Source organism: Mobula hypostoma, chromosome 11, assembly GCF_963921235.1.
Source record: "Mobula hypostoma chromosome 11, sMobHyp1.1, whole genome shotgun sequence".
Lineage (NCBI taxonomy): Eukaryota > Metazoa > Chordata > Chondrichthyes > Myliobatiformes > Myliobatidae > Mobula > Mobula hypostoma.
Window position 1 is genome coordinate 62,696,327 of NC_086107.1, and position 19,935 is coordinate 62,716,261.

Consider the following 19,935-nt stretch of genomic DNA (forward strand, 5'->3'; position numbering starts at 1 on the left):
CCTCTGACTATCCACACAATCAATGCCTCTCATCATCTTGTACACCTCTATCAGGTCACCTCTCATCCTCTGCCACTCCAAGGAGAAAAGGCCAAGTTCACTCAACCTGTTCTAATAAGGCACGCTCCCTAATCCAGACAACATCCCTGTAAATCTCCTCTGCACCCCTTCTACAGTTTCCACATCCTTCCTGTAGTGAGGTGACCAGAATTGAGCACAGTACTCCAAGTGGGGTCTGACCAGGGTCCTATTTAGCTGTAGCATTACCTCTCGGCTCTTAAACTCAATCCCATGATTGATGAAGGCCAATGCACTGTATTCCTTCTTAACCACAGAGTCGACCTGCACAGCAGCTTCGAGTGCCCTATGGACTCGGACCCCAAGATCCCTCTGATCCTCCACACTGCCAAGAGTCTTACCATTAATACTATATTCTGTCATCATATTTGACCTACCAAAGTGAACCACCTCACACATATCTGGGTTGAACTCCATCTGCTACTTTTCAGCCCAGTTTTGCATCCTATCAATATCCCACTGTAACCTCTGACAGCCTTTCAGACTATCCACAACACCCTTAACCTTTGTATTATCAGCGTATTACTAACCCATCCCTCCACTTCCTAATCCAGGTAATCAAACTAAAAAAAATGTTATGAGTCATCCAGCAAGCAAGTAGCTGCTGGTATAGTCAGCATTCTGCTCACACATGAGTCATAACATTGGACTTCCTCTGAAACTGAAGGTTTATTCAAATTTCAACTGAAGGATATTCAAACAGCTATGATTTTTGCATGTGGTGGCACTTCTTTCAGTCCACAAGGATGACCCGGAGCTTCCAGTTGCCTGTTGTGTTATTTCCCCATCTCACTCACACTGTCTTTTTCTCCTACTGTCCTCTAACAAAGGAAGATAAATATTAAGCAACAACATCACATCTTGGGTCTAGGTGATGTCTAGTTTCAACCATTAAATAATTTCAGGTAACCAGCTATTTCAGTTTGCCCAGTTCTTTTACAAGGTTATTTGTCTGTACCATAATTGATCTTCTTTCCTTTCATTAATGCTGTCATGGATTTCTGTTCTTCTTTATATCAGATTTCAAGCAGCTGCTGTGTTCTGCATCTCAGTTTCAATGCTGATTCTTTTCTTTACTGCCCTCATTCATCTGCTTCTATTACACCTCTACACAATCAACTATAATTAGCACTCCTTCTCATGAATAACATGGAAGTCATTGTTGTCATATGGATAACTTTGATCTCAGTCTCTGAGAATCAATCACTGTGCAACCTCCAACATTTTCCCAGTGTTAAATATTAACTACTTTTCTCTCTCCAGATGAGCAGCCTGACCTTCCGAGTATCCTCGACATTCTCTTTTTTTTCTTAGCATTATTTGGTTGAATATGGTCATTCTGTGAATAAAGAGGAATACTCATATGTGAGCACGGCAAGGTTGAGACCTGTTGCACTGTTGACATCTTTAGGGATTTTAACACCTGGTAAGAGGTACAAGGGAAACAAAAATATTTCATTTACATCAGGAATTTAATTTCCCAAAATTTAGGAATATGAGCAACATTTCTCAACTTCTATTTAAACTGATTTTCTAATATTGTACATGACACCTTTGTTGAGAAAGAACTGTGCAAATGAATATCTGGGCCAGTCTTTGACCTTTGCACTTGCCCTTCTACACACAACCACCAACCACAAATCCCATAACCCAGCCACTGATCCAAGCTATTTGCAGTGTCAGAACTCCGGTTAGTCTCAAACTGAATTTCTAATTCCACACTCACTTCGCCACAAATACTACTTCCTTCAATCTCTGCATGAACTGAACACATCTACCATTTGAAACACTCATCTACACTCCAGGGCATCACCTTTACAATACCTTCCTACTCGGGTCCTAACATCAAATCATCATAAATTTATCTCAATACCTGCAGTTTGAGCTATTTTCCAAATCAAGAGTTAAATAGACTGCAATAAAACAAGTTGACATTATAAAATTCAAAGTTCAAAGTAAATTTATTATCAAAATACATATATGTTGCCATTTACTACCCAGAGATTATCCTGTAAACTGTGAATTCCCAAGTTTGTTGATTAATTCATCATTGCTCTGTTACTTGCTTTGTGCAATTGGCACCTCATCTTCAGTCTTACTGTTATAGTTAACAATTTGCTGAATTTGCTATTAATTGGCTATCACTTTGGTCTGAAAAGAAACACTTTATCGGTTTCATTCCTGAATTTAAATACATTTTTTGAAGTTAGGCATGGGAAATTCTTATCCTCCTGCTGTAATCAATCATCATTCTCTATCATTCTTATTTTTCTATCTCAAACTTTAATTCTCATTAGCTAAAGGGATACTTTATTGGTTCTGAAATATACTTAGTTACCCTGTGGACTACACCAAACATCACCAACTCATTTCCTCCAAGTAATGGGTTAAATATTCTGAAGACAAATTGAGAAGCTAGGTTCTTAAAAAGTTGTTTATTCAGATTAGTGAGCTTGAGGCATAGCCTCATGTTATGAGATTGACTTTTCAGGATTGGTTTATGAAATTAAATATAATTAGAGATGGCTAATGAAGAACCTGATTTTGAGTTAAGATAGAAAAGGAAATAACAAGCATAAAGTTCTGGAAATATTCAGCATGTGGGTCAACACCTGTGGAGAAAGGTTAATGTTTCAGTTACCTAAATTCATTTTGTTTAAATCATAAACAAATAGACCCAATGAGCGCTTCTCAAATTTTCTGTCATTTCATATTTTCAGTATCTTCCACATTTTCCTTTTGATGTTTAAAAACAAACTGGTAAACAACAAGGTCTTCACCCATATTCACTCCATCAATGTGAAGCAATTTCTTAGATAGTTGTAAGTATTCAGACTTGAGTATATTTGTGACTGAGATCAATTTATCTTTGGAAATCTATTCATTCAGGGGAAATAGGAATTTGGCAGAAAAGAAGTCTAGGATCAGTAATGATCTGATTAAATGGTGAACTAGGCTTGAGGAACTATATGGTTTAATCCTGCTTTTATGATATGATGCTCTGACAAAATATTTGAAGTAAAGAGTGCTCAATGAACTTGGCCGAACTGCTTGGCCTGCTACAACAAACTTCCGTTCAATAGTCATGTACTGTAGCTGAAACACTGTCAATGAGCTGTTGTCTGACAATGTGAACTATAAAATTGCATGAATATTGATAGATGACATACATGTTTCAGTGCCAAGACAGAAGAAGTTCGTTCTAACATATCCTCATGAAAATATTAGAGACAAACACAATGACAAACATTAGATTGGCTTTCAGCCAGGATAACTGGTATTTCCGTCAGTCAGCAGAATACTGATATGTCACTTTCTATGTAGCTGAAATGCTTCCTCACATCAGAAGTTGTACTTGAGAATTTATTGTCAAGACACATAGAATACAAGAACTTTTATATTTACAGGAAATCAGCAGGGTTACAAAAGGCTCCTGACAATTCATAACCTGAACTATTCTAATTTGGAAATGAACAAGAGCGTGTGGGATAGGATCACTGAAACAATGATGGGAGAGCAGGCAGGCACAGGGAGAGTGGCCAGCAGCCAGCCTTACTGTCTCAGTGAGTGATTCTGCCCTGTGCTCCCAGCCCCGCTTCTCTACACCCAGCCCCTCAAGGTGGCAGCTGCGATGAGGAGAGGGAGAGATAGAAGGCACACGGAATTGCCCTGTTCTCAGCTGGCAGAAGATGCCTGCAGCCCCCAGATGGTAGCAAATCCATCGCGATCCATCCAATCAGCCTCCCAAGTGCTCCTTTGTGTGTGCAGACTGTACACGAGTAAGATGTTTATAACCCAAGGAGGACCTGTACAAGAAGGATAGCAGAGTCAATAACGTGTTTAACTCTTTCGCTGAGTTATAGAGTACTTCCCCATAGAATATGTTCACAACTTAAGATGCAATCAATGAAGATTATGATGCGCAGCCAGAGATAGTTCCACGGATTCGATATGGCAAGAGATGTTGGCCTGGGGAAGCTATCAGTAAGCCACGGAGGTGCAGGGAGTTGCCCTGGTTCCAGCAGTCCCAAGAACTGTTTATAACCTGAGCTATTTGTAATTCTGAAATGACTACGACAGTAAGTGGGTTGAGGATCACAAAAATAGCTATGACTGGGCAAGCATGGGGAGAGCAGTGCTCACTGTCTCAGTGAGTGGGTCTTTTCAGCACTTCCAGCCCTACTCACTGCACCCCACCCCTCATTGTGGCAGCTGTGGTGAGGGGTGAAGGTGTGAAGAGAGAAGGTATGCAAAAAATACCCCATTTAAGACTTGCAGTAGATGCCTGCAGCCCCTTGGCACCTAGCATTCATCCTGCTTGTCTCCCAAATGCTCATCATTTGTAAAATGGAAAATTCCAGCAAGAGTAAATTATAGACAGAGACAGGTATAATGAAATGAGAGGAGCCCCAACCTGATTCCATCTGCACCCTTTTTCGGTTTCGACATCTCACCTACCAGCCACTGTCTTCCAACTGCACATCACCCTTTTACCCCACCCTCCACCCTCCAAGTTCCATCTGCCCTTCAGCCCTTGCTCACCTGGTTTCATAGAAATTTATAAAATCATAAGGGGTATGGCGAAGGTGGACAGTCATAATCTTTTCTCCAAGGCCGCGAGAACAAAACAAAGCGGCACAGACGCAAGAGGGGAGAGGCTTAAAAAGAGATCTTAGAGGTATCTTCTTTACACAGAGGAAAATGAGTACAGTACCTGGAATGAGCTGCCAGATTGAGTGATCAAGGTTGGTACAACTGCAGCATCTCAGGCATCTGTATAGGTATGTGGTGAGGAAGAGCTTCGACCTGAAGACATAGGAGCAAAATTAGACCATTCGGCCCATCACGTGTACTTTGCTTGAACGGTTATGGACCAAAGGTGGGCAATTGGGACTAACAGGGACGATGCTGAGATTGGCATGGACTAATTGGGCTTAATAGCCTGTTTCTTGCAGTATTACACTATCACTGTGCTTTTCCAAAGTCTACCTAGAGCTTGGTAATTTCACAGTGCACACACAGCAATGTAGCCAGCAGCAAGTTGAAAACTTCTGGGTTGTTCTGGCTCAGTGTCAAGACACTTTCATCAGAACTGTAGCATGTAAACTATTAACATGTCCTAAGCAAGTACGAAGGGAAAGTTTGGGAGGAGGCAAAAGAACGAATGGGAATGTTTGTGATTAAGTCAAAATCTTGAACTGACAAAATGGACAGTAGTACAATGAGAATGGTAAAGGAGCAGAGGTTGAACCTGTTGATGTAAAATCAGCACAAACAGCTGCAGGCCAAGAAGGTGGTACCAATGATTCTGAATAGAAATTGTTAACATCAACTCCAACGTGGATGCCCCCCCCACCAGTTTCTTTCCAAAAATCCAGAAAGAAAAGGCTGCCTTGATCATACACTCCTTCTATAAAGTAAGGAAGTTGCCCACAGAGGACTTTTTAACTAACTGAAATAAAATTGCAAGCTAATCCATCTTTGTCATTTAGATTCCCTCCAGCAGCTGTTAAGCTAGCTGTAAGAGAATAAGGGAACCTATAACAAAGAATCTATTACACCCTGAGACCACTTCTAGTGTGTTCACAGGCTAGTTCAGGATTGTCTATATTTCAAATTAAGTTTTTACAATGTGTGATTTATTATAAACAAAACTACACTTTAACATTGAGCTATCAACTGTCACAGCAGTGGTTTTTATTTTAATTTTCTGCCCTTATAAAATCTGTTAGATGATCTGCTTCCTTCAAGAAGTTCTTGGTTTAGTTATTAATTTTTTCTGGTTCCACAAGGGATGGCATTCAGATGACTTCCTTTCACATTACACATCAATGATCTGGATGCTGGAATTGATGAATCTGTGGCCAAGTTTGAAGACAATACAAAGATAGGTGGAGGGATAGGTAGCAGAGAGGCTGCAGAAAGACATAGATGTGTTGGGAAAATGAGCAAAAAAGTGGCAGGTGGAATATAGTGCAAGGAAGTGTATAGTCATGCACTTTGGTAGAAGGAATAAAGGCATAGACTATTTTCTAAATGGGGAGCAAATTCAGAAAGCAGAGGTGCAAAGAGACTTGGGAGTCCTCATACCAGATTCGCTAAAGGTTAACTTATAGTTTGTTTGCCTTCCATACCACTGACTCAATGTTAACATTCTTTTCAAGAGGACTACAATAAAAAAATAAGGATGTAATGCTGAAGTTTTAAAAGGCATTGGTCAGTGTGCATTTAGAGTATTTGAGCAGTTTGGGCCCCTTAGCTAAGAAAGGATGTGCTGGCATTGGAAATGTTCCAGAGTAAATACACATGAATGATCAGAGAAAAGAAAGGTCTAAGGTATGAGGAGCATTTCATGACTCGAGCCTGCCTCTACATGGTGGGAGTTTAGAATGGTGGGTAGGGGGGAATCTCTTTGAAACCTATCAAATATTGAAAGACTTAGATACAGTGGATGTGAAAGAATACTTCCTTCAGTAGGGGAGTCTCGGATCAGAGGGCACAGCCTCAGAATACAAGGATGTCCTTTAGAATATTAAGAGTATTAAAAGGAAGAATCTCTCTAGCCAAAAGGTGGTGAATTTGTAGAATTTATTTTTACACAAATGGCTGTGGAGGCCAAGTCATCGAGTGTATTTAAAGCAGAGGTTGAATGGTTTTTGATCAGTGATGGTGCCAAAGGTTGCAGGGAGAAGGTGGGTGGATGGGGTTGAGATCAGACATAATGGAATGGTGGAGCAGACTCAATAGGCTAAATGGACTAATTCTGCTCCTATCTCTTATGGTCTTATTCTCTGGTCTCAGCAACAACCAACCTTCCTTCCCAAAGTGTTGCTAGTCTCTGTAGAGATTCAACCCTGTTTTCCCAATGCTCAATAATTGCAATAATAGTTCACATTTCCACAAGACAGTTCTTCTCAAGATGTGGACACAGCATATTTTGATAGCCACCTGACATCCGTGCTTGTTTCGAGCATCCATATCTTTGCATTGTCCTACTTTACCTCTTCAGCATATAATATGCCAGCTCCCGATATTCATCAGAATTCATTTCAATCTCATTGTCCCCCAATAGGCTTGATATATCTGTTAGCTTAGACTGACCAGAACAGATCCTTCCATCTGAGCCCTCCTTCTATATTAGTCTTTTTTTCCCCGATTCATAAGCACAAACCCTTTTTCTTATCCCAAACACGAAGAAAAACTGCAGATGCTGGAGATCCAGAACAACACACACAAAACGCTGGAGGAACTGAGCAGGCCAGGCAGCATCTATGGAAAAGAATAAACAGCAGACTCTCACCTGAAAAGTCGACTGTTTGTTCATTGCCGCAGATATGGTCCCGCCCGCTGCGTTCCTCCAGCATTTTGTGTGTTTTGCTTTTTCGTACCTCATGGTTTTGTCCTCATTTTATAGGTTCTGCAAGAATTTTTTAATGGCTAAATTTTCACCGCTTAAAAAGGAAACAAAGACTTTCCGCTACATTTTTATAATGATTACAGCTCTCAGGTATTTGGAATTAACCCATCACCTTAATTGTTTAAGGGTTGTTTAAGGAAAAGCGACGTACTGTGCAATTCCTTGAATAACATCACTACAGATAAAGAAAATCTTAAGTAAAACATAACGCGTTGGAAATACTCGGCAGGTCTGTTCGGACTCGAAGCGCCAACCAAATCATTTTCGATTTCCAACTGTTCGAAGAGTCTCACAGACGAAACGCCGATACTGCTTCACCCTCCGCACAAACATTCAGCTGTCCGACACAATGAATATTTTCAACAATTCTTATTTTCATTTATATTTTGTTTAACCAAAGGAGAAAAGGATACTGAAGGCAATCACCAAACACGCATACTAAACACGACTATTAAAAAAAAATTGAGAGACGAGGTCAAAGCATCAAAATATAAATGCCTCTTATTTTTGACCACGCTTTTTTCCCCACAGAAAGATTTAAAACGAAGCATCAAACTATAATTTTTTAAAAAAAGTAAATCACACTTCAAAAATAGACACCCCACAGTCGGACTGAAGTCCACCCGGAATCGCTGAGACGCGAGAGAACTTTCGCCTTGCAAGGCTATGCATGGAGAGCTTGTGGATCGATGCCAGACAGCTTATTCATTGCAGGTCTGACTCACCTGGAAGGGTGGGGCGCTATATCAGGACAGGACTCATAAAGGGCTTAGCAATAGTCTCCACCCTCCGGCAGCGGCCGCGCCTCAGCCTGTACTTGGAAGGCGACAGAAAGCTCCGCGAGGCGAGCAGCTAACTTGTGGTCCTGGAGGTGCGGGGACCGGCAGTTATCGCGAACAGAATTCCCGGGGGGAGAACTTGGCTAGTCGGCGAGCGGGGACTGCGAAGAGAAACGCAATGCAAGAGGCATACTTTCTGAAGTCCGCCTTACCGACGGACGCCCCTGTTTCCACGTTGGCCGTGCCGCCAGAAAGCCAGCTGGACCAGCGGAATAAGTACCGGCATGGGATTCAGCAGAAGAGCATAAGGGTGCAGGAGCAGGTCATGACAATGCTGAAGACCAGCGGCCGGGCCGCCGGTTCGTCTTACGCGGGATCGCTCCTTGAAGGTAAGTGGGTGGGGTGGGGCAAGTGTTGACTCCCTTGAACACCCTGTCACTCCCATAATGTTCACATTTTCCCTCCTATCTCTCCCCAACTCTAATTATTTCCCCCCAAATTAATTTTCAATTGAGCTTTTCAGTGTATTTCGAGATAGCTCCCCTGTAGATTAAGAGTGAGAGGCCTGAGATATTCCTTTTTATGACTTGATCACCAAGTTTCACGACACATGCTGGTGATATCAAAAAGGACTCCTATCTTTGAGGCTAAAACGGTGAATCTGTTTGTGAACATATTGGGAACGGACGTGGTTTGTGCTGAATCGCCGGTGGGCAATTGGGCGTAGTCCTTCATACAAAGTTCAGGATTGTAGTGTTCTTTGTGTAAGTAGCTCTGCTTTCATTTGCATAGGTGTCAATTTAAAGTTGCCGGACTAGTTCTTAACCCTTTGTGGGACTGATGTAGATTGTTCCTGCCATTTATCCAGTTTAGACGCTGATTAATCAATCTCGCACACCTGACTAAAAGTGGATCTCCCGGTGCCCACCCACTTCAATTCTACTTCCCATTCTCATTCCGATATGGCTCGTTTCGCTACCGCGATGAGCCCACACTCAGATTGGAGAAGAAACACCTTCTATTCCGGCTGGGGAGCCTCCAACCTGAATGCACGAACATCGATTTTTCGAACATCCGGTAACTACCCCGGCCCCTTCACCATTCCCACTCTGGTTCTCTTTCTCCCCCCCCCCCCCCACCTCTTCTCCTTATTTGCCCATCACCTTCCCAGCCCTTTCACCTATCAGCTTCCCAGCTCTTTACTTCAATCCTCCCCCGCTCTTTACTTCAATCCTCCCCCTCTCTTTACTTCAATCCTCCCCCTCTCTTTACTTCAATCCTCCCCCTCTCTTTACTTCAATCCTCCCCCTCTCTTTACTTCAATCCTCCCCCTCTCTTTACTTCAATCCTCCCCCTCTCTTTACTTCAATCCTCCCCCTCTCTTTACTTCAATCCTCCCCCTCCCTTCAATCCTCCCCCTCTCTTTACTTCAATCCTCCCCCCCTCTCTTTACTTCAATCCTCCCCCTCCCCAATCCTCTCTCTTTACTTCAATCCTCCCCCTCTCTTTACTTCAATCCTCCCCCTCTCTTTACTTCCTCTCTTACTTCCCCCTCTCTTTACTTCAATCCTCCCCCTCTCTTTACTTCAATCCTCCCCCCTCTCTTTACTTCAATCCTCCCCCTCTCTTTACTTCAATCCTCCCCCTCTCTTTACTTCAATCCTCCCCCTCTCTCTTTTCAATCCTCCCCCTCTCTTTACTTCAATCCTCCCCCTCTCTTTACTTCAATCCTCCCCCTCTCTTTACTTCAATCCTCCCCCTCTCTTTACTTCAATCCTCCCCCTCTCTTTACTTCAATCCTCCCCCTCTCTTTACTTCAATCCTCCCCCTCTCTTTACTTCAATCCTCCCCCTCTCTTTACTTCAATCCTCCCCCTCTCTTTACTTCAATCCTCCCCCTCTCTTTACTTCAATCCTCCCCCTCTCTTTACTTCAATCCTCCCCCTCTCTTGGTTTCATCTATCACCTACCACTTTGTACTTTTCCCTCCCCCCGCCCCCACCTTCTTGCTCGGACTTCTCATCCTTTTTCCCCAGTCTTGGTGAAGGGTCTCGGCCCGAAATGTTAACTTTACTCTTTTCTATAGATGCTGTCTGGCCTGCTGAGCTCCTCCAGCATTTCGTGTGTGTTGTCCGTTCCATTAATGTTGTCTTGACCTGCTCGTACTTCCTATTTAAATTGCTGACCCGCTGAATTTCAGTTCTGATCTAGTTGCACTTCTGTTGGATTAAGGATGGCCTGCTTCTCGAATTTTGTGGGTTGTGAGATGGTTAAGGAGGCCAGTGTGACAACCACAGACCTGCACATGTGGTGTGTGATGGTCTGGGTAGGTGAATATCAGAAGTAAAAACTACTTGTGTTGAAAATCTAATGATCAGAAAATGCTTGAAGTACTCAGTACGTCAGAAAAAACAGAGTAAACACTTAAGATCTTTGGTTGGGTAACTTATTAGCTGTACACACTGTTTACGTATAACTTCTATATGCTCCTAATGGAATGTTTCAATGTTCTTAATGTCACTATGACTTGAGGCTCTCCGGCGTAGGAGGGAATGTTGCATTCTCTTTAACTTTGAACTTTGAGCATATTTACTATCACCGTCTTCATTGTGATGATGTAACATACATTGATGTTGAAAAGCAATAAATCCCTTGACCATTTCCTTTTCACAACCAACATTACAAAATTAGAAGCAGAAAATGCTGAGAAGGGTTGGCAAGTCCAAAACTATTTAGAGAGGTAAGCTGAGGTAATTGTTCATCAATAACCTTTCACTGGAGAAGTTCCGCTTCAATCACTATGGTCTGAAACATACATAAATATCACAACAATTCAGAGAACAAGAAAGATGACAGTCAGGCCAGTTTCATGTAGATAGGGAGCAAAGACTGTATCCACAGAAGGCTTACCGACACCAACATTTATAGATCACAACTGACCTAAGTGTTCAGAGGGTGGTCAAACTGTTGCTGCAATGCAATCTCTACTACTACTGAGTGAAATAACTTTCTATTCCAGTTAGGTATTACAAATATTAACCAGGTTGTTTCCTGTAACCACTTGCAACCCCTCTTTACATCAGCAGCGGTGGAAACTGCAAGCAGTTTCAAACTACTGGGAGTGCACCTTTCGCATAAATTCTCATGGTCCAGGATACATTCTACAGAATCTGGAAAGCTCACCAATGCCTGCACTTCGAGGAGGCAGAAGAGAGCTGGGCTATGCACATCTATGCTCGAGTCATTCTACAGATGCATGGTAGAGCATCCTAACATGCTGCATCACTGCACGATATGGAAACCATGCAACAGACAGAAAGGCTCCACAATGGGTTATTTACTTATTGAGATACAGTGCAGAGTAGACCCTTCAAGTCCGAGCTGCACAGCCCAGCAGTCCCCGTTGATTCAACCCTAATGTAATCATGGGACAATTTACAGTGGCAATTAACCTACTAACCTGTGTGAGGAGACTGAGCACCCAGAGCAAACCTTGTCATGGGGAGTACGTACAAACTCCTAACAGACAGTGGCAGAAGTTGAATCCAGTTTGCTGGTACTGTAAAGCGCTGTGCTAACCACCATGCTACCATTGGGTATGTCACTGCACTAGCCTGCCTGCCAGCAAGGACATGTATGCAGAAGGGTGCTGTGAAAGGGCCAGTAACATCATGAAGATTCCCACCCACGCTGCTCGTGGACTGTTTGTCCACTCACATCCATGCCAGAAGCACTAAATTCAAAAATGGCTACTTTTCCCAAGCACTAAGGCTGAGCAACACCTTCGCCCACTAATCCATTCATCCACAACCCAACCTACCACGACTGTATCATTTCCTGTCCGTCGCCTCATGTTCAGAAACTTTTGTGCCTAGTGGCACTTTTTGGACATACAGTCAATGTATATACACTATCTCATGTATTTATACTTATAGTGGTTTTATTATTATATATTTCTATTTTATTGGCTTTTTTTTTGCTGTATTGAATCTGGAGCAATAATTATTTTGCTTCCCTTTACACTCGTGTTCTGGGCATGACATCAACCAGTCTTAAATCTTGAAGGACCTCAAATAAACAAGCCATTGTAGACTTGTTGAAAGTTATATCTGTGGGTTCAGGATGCATCTTAAAGTTAGCCTGACTTCAGTGGTTGGGAAGATGTTGAAGGCCATTATTAAGGATGAGTTTTTGGGTTACTTAAACGTGCATGATAAATTAGTATGGTCTTAAGAGGAAATTTTTCCTGACGGATTGTTGGAATTCATTTGAGAATATAACTAACAGGATAGATAGACAAAAGAGTGTCAGTGGATGTTGTTTACTTGGATGTTCAGAATGTCTTTGACAAGGTGCTGCATATGATGCTGCTTAACAAGTTAAGAGCCCATGTTATTGCAAGAAAGATACTAGCATGGATAGAAGATTGGCTGACTGACGAGGCAGAGAGTGGGAATGAAGGAGGCCTTTTCTCATTGGCTGCTGGTGACTAGTGATGTTCCGCGCAGGTTAGTACTGGGACTGCTTCTTTGCATATCAACAATTTAGATAACAGAATTGATGGCCAAGTTGCAGATGATACAAAGATAGGTGAAGGGACAGGTAGCATTGAAGAAGCAGGGAGGCTGCAGAAGAACCTATGCATTTTGGGAGAATGGGCAAAGAAGTGGCAGATGGAATATAGTGCAGGGAAATGTATGGTCATGCACTTTGGTAGAAGGAATAAAGGCATAGACTATTTTCTAAATGGGGAGAAAATTCAATATTGTAAAACAATAGAACATGAAAACTTCCAAGGGGTGAATAATTTTTATAGGTGCTATATGCTTATCTCAACTCTATTAATATAACAGATTAACTTGGAAGTGAGGTCAATTGTTGCATGCGTTTTTCCTTCCCAAGTTTTAAAATGAAAATATACTTTATAAATTGATTAAAGTTCATTTGTAGCTTTGAAACTGCATATTCATTTTATGTAGCTGATACTGGAATGTGAGAATTACAGTTCCTTACGCGATCTTCGTGAATTTAAATTCCAATTTGATTATTAACCACTTGAGGACTGAATATAATTTTAACTCAGAAAATATACCAACCATAGAATTTTACTTGGAGTGTGGTGTCAAGTTGAAATGTTATTATTTCATTTACTTGGGAATTTTTCACTTCTTCATAAAATGTAATTGCAAGCTTAATAATTTTTCAAAGTTTGATAACGTTTATTTCTTTTAAGAGAATTAGACTGTGCTGTATGTGCTTGTTGCTCTGGAATGTAAAATTTGTCTCCTTAGCACCTCCAAATAAGCTTTATTCATATTATAATGTATATAGAAAAGGAATATATAATATATGTGCGTATTGATTGTGTCTCTCTCTGTCTCTCAAACCCACCGGTTAAAGCCGTCTCCTGTGTGTGTGCTTTTATTTGATTGATATGTAGTTGTACAATCACAACATTTTTGATTCCCTCCTATGTTGAGGTGCAAAAATAAGACAGTATAAATTTAAAGTGAGGAGAAGGAGAAGCTTTTGAAAAAGATCTGAGGGGCAATTGTTTTTTTTAATATAGAAGTGTTGATAAAGGGAACGTGCTGTCTGTAGTTTGTGGAATTGGATATAATTACTGTGTTTAGGAGGCATTTAGACAGACACTTAAATAGACTCAGTATAGAAGGCAAATGGAATTGATTTTTTTTAAACAAGAAAGATAGTAGGTCCTACCCTACCTTCCCTGAACACCACAACCCTCTCCTCCTCTGCCTTCCCCACTCTTTCTGCCCCCCCCACCCCACTGATCCTATCTCTAATCCCTGCCATGTCTTCACCATTCCCTTTGACCTTCTCTCTGAGGCAGAATATTCTGTCCTCAACAAGAACCTTGCCATTTTCCCTCCTCACCTGTACCTCAGTGTTTTCCACGCTCACCACGTTGCTGAGCTCTCCTTCCATCGCCCCTGTTTTCGATCCAACTTCTTTAGCAAGGATTCCCCACCCACACTGATGACCCATTCTCCTGTCTCCTCCCCTCCTCCTCTTGGACACTCTGCTCTGGAATTTCTGCTTGCTCTGGATCTTCTCATCTGTAATTGCCAACAAGACATCAACTATCTCTACTTCAGCACTTCTCTCTCCACTTTGAACCTTACCCCCTCTTAACATACTGCCCTCTACTCTCTCCTCACAAATCCCAACCTCACCATTAAACGTGCAGAAAAAGGTGTGCTAATGTAGTCTGGCAGACTGACTTCTACTTTGCTGAGACCAGATGGCAGCTCTCAGCCACCACCTCTTACTTGCCCCTTGTTTAAAAAAAATCCCACAACTGGGAATTTACGGCTCTTTGTTCTAAATCAGTTACTAAATGAATAACCAGCTCAAATCACTCAGAGCAGATACAGACCCCACTACTCTCGAACCTGCATGTTATTTCATAGCAAAAAAGACCTCACAAATAACTTACTTGGAAATAATCCAGCAGATTACCTGTCTCGACTTTTAAACCACTGATTCAGCCCAGCAAAACTAGTTCACAAAATGGAGGATACAGAGCATCTGCACAAAATGGCAGCCTCCAATCCTTTGACCTCATGGCAGGAACAATGACAATTGGTCTGTCGACATCCACTGTCTTTGATTCATTCAAATTCACTGATCTGTAGACTGTAATGATTTCTGGCCAACACCTCTCATACTCTTAGGCCAGAAATTCTTATACATTGAAGTTCAAAATAACCTCCACCAAATAAAATTTAGCCTTCTGACCTACATGCTTAGTTCAACAAAACTCGTGTAATAATTCTGTCATTTTGTTTTACACTTTCACACTTTAACTTGTCCTGTTACAAATCCTTTTGGGCATTAGCTGTTGCCTTCCTTTGCATTCCACCCTTTCACATTCATATTCATTTGCTTCTTTGTCATCCAAACAAAATAAACTATTTAACTAAGTTAATTTTTTTTCTACTTCTGGCAAGTGATTGTTAATCTGAAGCGTTAAATATTTTTCTCTTTCTCTAACCGGCTGAGTGTTTAACACCAGTAGTTTCCATTGTTACATTTCTATCATCTGGAATATTTTGCACTTTTTAAAAACCCAACTTAGACCCGACCTTGCCTAGTAACTACAGACCTTCTTCTAAATTTCCATTCCTGTCAAAGGTTCTCGAAAAGGTTATTCTCAGTCAATTGCTGCCCTCCTTACACCAAAACAACATCTTGGAAAGATTTCAGTCAGGTTTTAAGGCTTCTCATAGCACAGAGTCTGCCCTGCTGAGAGTGTATAATGACCTGCTCCCCTCTATCGACTCGGATGACTCTGCCATTCTAATTCTTCTTGACCTCAGTGCAGCGTTCAGTACTGTGGATCATTCCATTTTAATAGACTGTCTCCAATACGAGGTTGGTGTTGATGGCACTGCCTTGAATTGGTTTATATCCTACCTCGAAAATAGAAGCTTCCCTGTCAACATAGGCTAATTTTCTTCTCCCCCAGCTAGTCTCTCCTGCGGGGTCCCACAACGTTTCATCCTAGGTCCCATTGAGGACATAAAGTGTTGGATGGCACAAAACTTCCTACAGCTGAATGAAGGCAAGTCTGAAGTTGTCCTATTTGGCCCCCCAACTCCATCAAAGTGATTACCAATAGTCTTGGTAACCTGTCCACCCTTGTCAAACACCATGTTAAATCCCTTGGTGTGATATTTGATTCCACCTTTAAGTTTGACAAGCAGGTTAATACAGTAGTAAAAGCCAGTTTTTTCCAGCTTCATACTATTGCCAAAATCAAGCAGTTTCTCTCTTCCAAAGATTTTGAGAAAGTCATCCACGCCCTTATATCCTCCCACTTGGACTACTCCAACTCCCTGTATACTGGGATTAGTCAGTCGTCCCTGTCCTGTCTGCAACTGGTCCAGAACGCCGCAGCCAGGCTCCTGACAGGTGCCCAGAAGAGGGACCACATTGCTCCTAACCTGGCTTCCCTCCATGGGCTGCCAGTACGGTTCAGAATTGAATTTAAGATTCTCCTGTTTGTTTATAAAGCCCTAAATGGGCTGGCTCCCCCTTATATCACAGACCTTCTAACCCCTTATTCTACTTCCAGATCCCTCAGGTCGGCTGACTTAAGGATCCTGGCTGTCCCGCGATATAAACTGAAGCTCGGGTGACCGCGCTTTTGCTACTGTAGCCCCTAGACTGTGGAACAGCATTCCCCTCCCTATCAGATCTGCCTCCTCCATCAACTCTTTTAAATCCAGGCTCAAATCTTACTTTTATTCACTAGCGTTTGAATCCTCCTGATGTGGCTGAGTTTTGGCTTGTGCCTCGGCCCTTGTGTTTATTTTGTGCCTTAAGCTGTTTGCCTTGTTGGTTATGTTGGTGTTTCTTGTATTTATAATTTTAGATGTTCTGCTCTGATCTGTACAGCACTTTGGTCAACGTGGGTTGTTTTTAAATGTGCTATATAAATAAACTTGATTTGACTTGTATTTTGAAATACTAATGTTGCATGGCATTTAAAGATTTGGGGTGGTGAGAAAATTTATGGGATAGGAAAATTCTTGGTGGTACTGGTCCAGGTTTAGTGGAAGCAATTGTTGCTGGAATAATACGGTTCTGCCCATGTAACACAGACTAAGATGCCTGTTTATCCATCAGTGGCTGCTGTAGTACCTACTCCTCCCAATCTCCAGTCTGATCCCATAATTTCTAACCCCACCCCTTCGTTCAGCCCCAGAAACCTTTAAGCTGGAAGGCTCTTAATGCCAGCTGCCCCTTCCTGGAGCAGCTTTTACCTCTTAAGAACAGCAGAAACTTAACTGCTTCAACTACTTCTACTTCCATCAGATTCTGCCCTCCGGTAGCTGGTGATGGCAGTTTTTTATGCTCTTTAAATTGGGTCATGCCACATTGCAAAAGAAGCTTTTGATGGAAGTCCAGTGACTGAAATAGAACCATAGAACATTACCACTGGTATCCACCCAACTCAACCATTAAAATTTGGCACAATTTACATATTTGCTAATGAAGTCTTGAAAGCTTATGATTTAAGGGTAAGCTACTTCATTAGCATTATGTGGTTGAGCAATGAATGCTATAAATCCGAGGTTGTTTGTAAATGATGACCGTCTTTGAACTTTGAACTGATTGCTTAAAAATTAATTTTGCCAGAACAAAATATTGAAGAGTACTGTTCTCGAATGCTGAGCTGTTACTCCTGCTGGGAAGCCATCTGCTGTGGAAGGAGGTTGCTATCAGATCGGATACTACTCTGATGATCGTCACTATATAATGACTAGATAACATTTGCGTGTAGAATTTCAGTGGGATATTAATGCTAAAATCCTGGACCTTTGCCAAATGAAAATCCTCAGATGATTAGATCAAAAAGCTAACAGCTGTAAGCACCATTTCTTAAATTAATATTTTACTTTTTCTCTTTTCAACATCATTGTAGGCTCTGGAGGAATGACGAAGTATCAGACAGCAACTTTGCCAGACTTCAGCTCAAAATCACAAGCTTACTTAACAGAGAGAAAATATTCTGTGAGGATGGATTTGATTTTATCTCGAGAATGGCACTGTATAATTAAGATTTTAAAAATTTCATATGCTGAAATAGTTTATAAAGAGATTGGCAGTTTAATCTTGACCAGGGAGAGGAAAAACGCAAAAGAAAAATTTTCTGCTTCTTGTTAGTTAGGCAGTAGTTGGATTAATAAACTAATTCCCTGATCAAATTAAATATTTAATTATGGGGAAGGGTGTGAACTAAAGGCAGGAAATTTTGGTCAGACTAAACAAGGTTCTAATTCTATTCCACTGTGGCTTGTCTCGTATGTAGAGTGAACTAGCAGAGCGAAATCGTGTGCCTGAATTGCCCAAGTCTTGTGTAAGCTTTCTAGAAATGCTATTCCACAGCAGGAACTTCTGTGTTGGGAGTAAGTCTGATGTGCCACTTGCAGGAAAGATGAAAAAGATGCAGCACAGATTCAAGCTTCCATCAGAAATGAGAGATTGCATTTATGGGAAGAAATTTGAATAATAGATTTTTTTGGTGGGAATATTGTAGGGTGGCCTAGTAACTGTCTTCATGTAAGTGGTTGATGCCGAGTGTAGGATGCAGGTGAGGTTTAAGGTGATTGCTTGCAAAAAAAAAAGAAAAAAAGAGAGTGGGGTTTCATTAAGTTTTCTGGAGAGCAGCTCAGCACAGACATGATGGTGTTGGATCAGGGTATCTGGTTCTGTACTGTAAAGTACAATGCCGATTACTGCGAATTTGATGGACTTGGGAGAATAGGACTGTGTGGACAAAAATAACCTGCCAACACTCACTAGTATTGCTGAGCTACGATGAGTGAATTCTGTGCAAGGTGTCAGAGGGTTATTTACAAATGTAAAATGGAATCCAGGTATGAGTCAATTCTTTGAAGAGGGGAAGTAGACTAATTATCCAGTGGTACTAGGTTTCTGAATTTTTTTTTTCTCTGCTTGTTATTGTAACTTTGTAAATGATTGCATGGTTATTTTTTTCCCCAGACTGTCAAACCATCTGTGTACCAACAAGGAGGCAATCGGAACTGGTCATCTTGCTCGGCTGTAGGAGATTTTGCCTTTAAAGGGCCAAGCAGAGCAAGTCAGTATAGCAGACAGGGGGAGAAACTAACCTCTCAGACCAGATCCATTTCCACTCATCAATCCAAACCCAGACCAATGTCCTTTCACCGCTCTTCGCATTATGCATACGGCACGATATCACAGATGGGGCAGCAGGACATTGATAACATGTCTCTGCGCTCATTGCAGTTGCCAGGCAAATATGCTCAGAAAAATTCTTGGTCCGGATCTCAGGGGAATGTTATGCATCAGAGACCAGATGATGAAGAAATTAGCATGATTTCAGATCAGGTTGATAACGGCTATATGTCTGGTGGTAATGAATACCTCAACAGTGTAAGCTACACAACGTCTTGTCCTGTGAGCCATCAAATGAGTGGAGCAGGGTCTGTGAAAAGCTCAGCAAGGCTATCAATTGGGTCAATGGGTACGGCTGGTTATACAGCAGAAGAGAGAGGGGAGGCATCCATCCGTCGGCAGATTAGGCCCCCAGCTCAGCGCACACTGCAGAGGGTCCAACAAAACTGCAAATCCGTTCGTGGAAGAACAAGTATAAGTTCACAACATTCAATGCAAATACCACGCACTCCATCCCTGCATAGCTTGACTGGCCGAGAACTGGGAGATCAGCAGTTACAAAGCGATATGAGCAGATTTCAAATGTCACAGTAAGTTCCACATTCGTATTGTTATTGTCGGTTCAGCAGCAAACCAGCTTTGTCGCCGAGTGAAAGAAATAACCTTTCACCCGATTAGATCACAGTTTTAAAATAAAATTAGCAGATGCTGGGAATAAGCAAGTCAAACAGCATCTTGAAGAGAAATGGCATTGCTACTTTCAGGTGAAAGCATTGTAACCTAATTCTACTTGACTCAGGATTCAGCGATTTGAAAATTTTAGGGTGGGGAAACTCTGGTTTGAAATCGTCCTTAATTACACTTTTAATCTATAATAAGATTCCTTGCATATTTAATATGGTTAAACCATCTCTCCTTTCTACAACATTGTTTATATTTTAATTTTATAAATCTTGTATAACTAATTTTT

The 19,935-nt window shown here is 41.6% G+C and overlaps 1 protein-coding gene and 1 long non-coding RNA gene across 6 annotated transcripts in view; one reads left to right on the forward strand and one right to left on the reverse strand.

Annotated features, from left to right (window-relative positions):
- Nucleotides 1–2,047: 2,047 nt before the first annotated feature.
- Nucleotides 2,048–8,625, reverse strand: LOC134353794 (uncharacterized). Of its 4 annotated transcripts, XR_010019685.1 has the most exons (4): nt 8,221–8,360; nt 7,379–7,495; nt 4,793–4,884; nt 2,048–3,884 (listed from the first exon to the last, which is right to left on the reverse strand). It is a non-coding gene; the product is annotated as an uncharacterized LOC134353794 (long non-coding RNA). The 4 variants fall into 4 exon arrangements; XR_010019684.1 differs by lacking the exons at nt 7,379–7,495; nt 8,221–8,360 and adding an exon at nt 8,487–8,625; XR_010019682.1 differs by lacking the exon at nt 7,379–7,495 and having other exon boundaries at nt 8,221–8,359.
- Nucleotides 8,438–19,935, forward strand: part of LOC134353793 (plakophilin-3-like) — an 82,696-nt gene continuing 71,198 nt past the window's right edge. Inside the window, exons 1-3 of one of the 2 annotated variants that reach the window (XM_063062180.1) lie at nt 8,438–8,663; nt 17,728–17,816; nt 18,810–19,555. In XM_063062180.1, the coding sequence (XP_062918250.1) occupies nt 8,453–8,663; nt 17,728–17,816; nt 18,810–19,555 (1,046 nt within the window). In that variant the 5' untranslated portion in view covers nt 8,438–8,452. Of the gene's footprint in view, nt 8,664–8,697; nt 9,352–17,727; nt 17,817–18,809; nt 19,556–19,935 lie in introns of those variants that run through there. The other variant, XM_063062181.1, reaches the window with a different exon arrangement.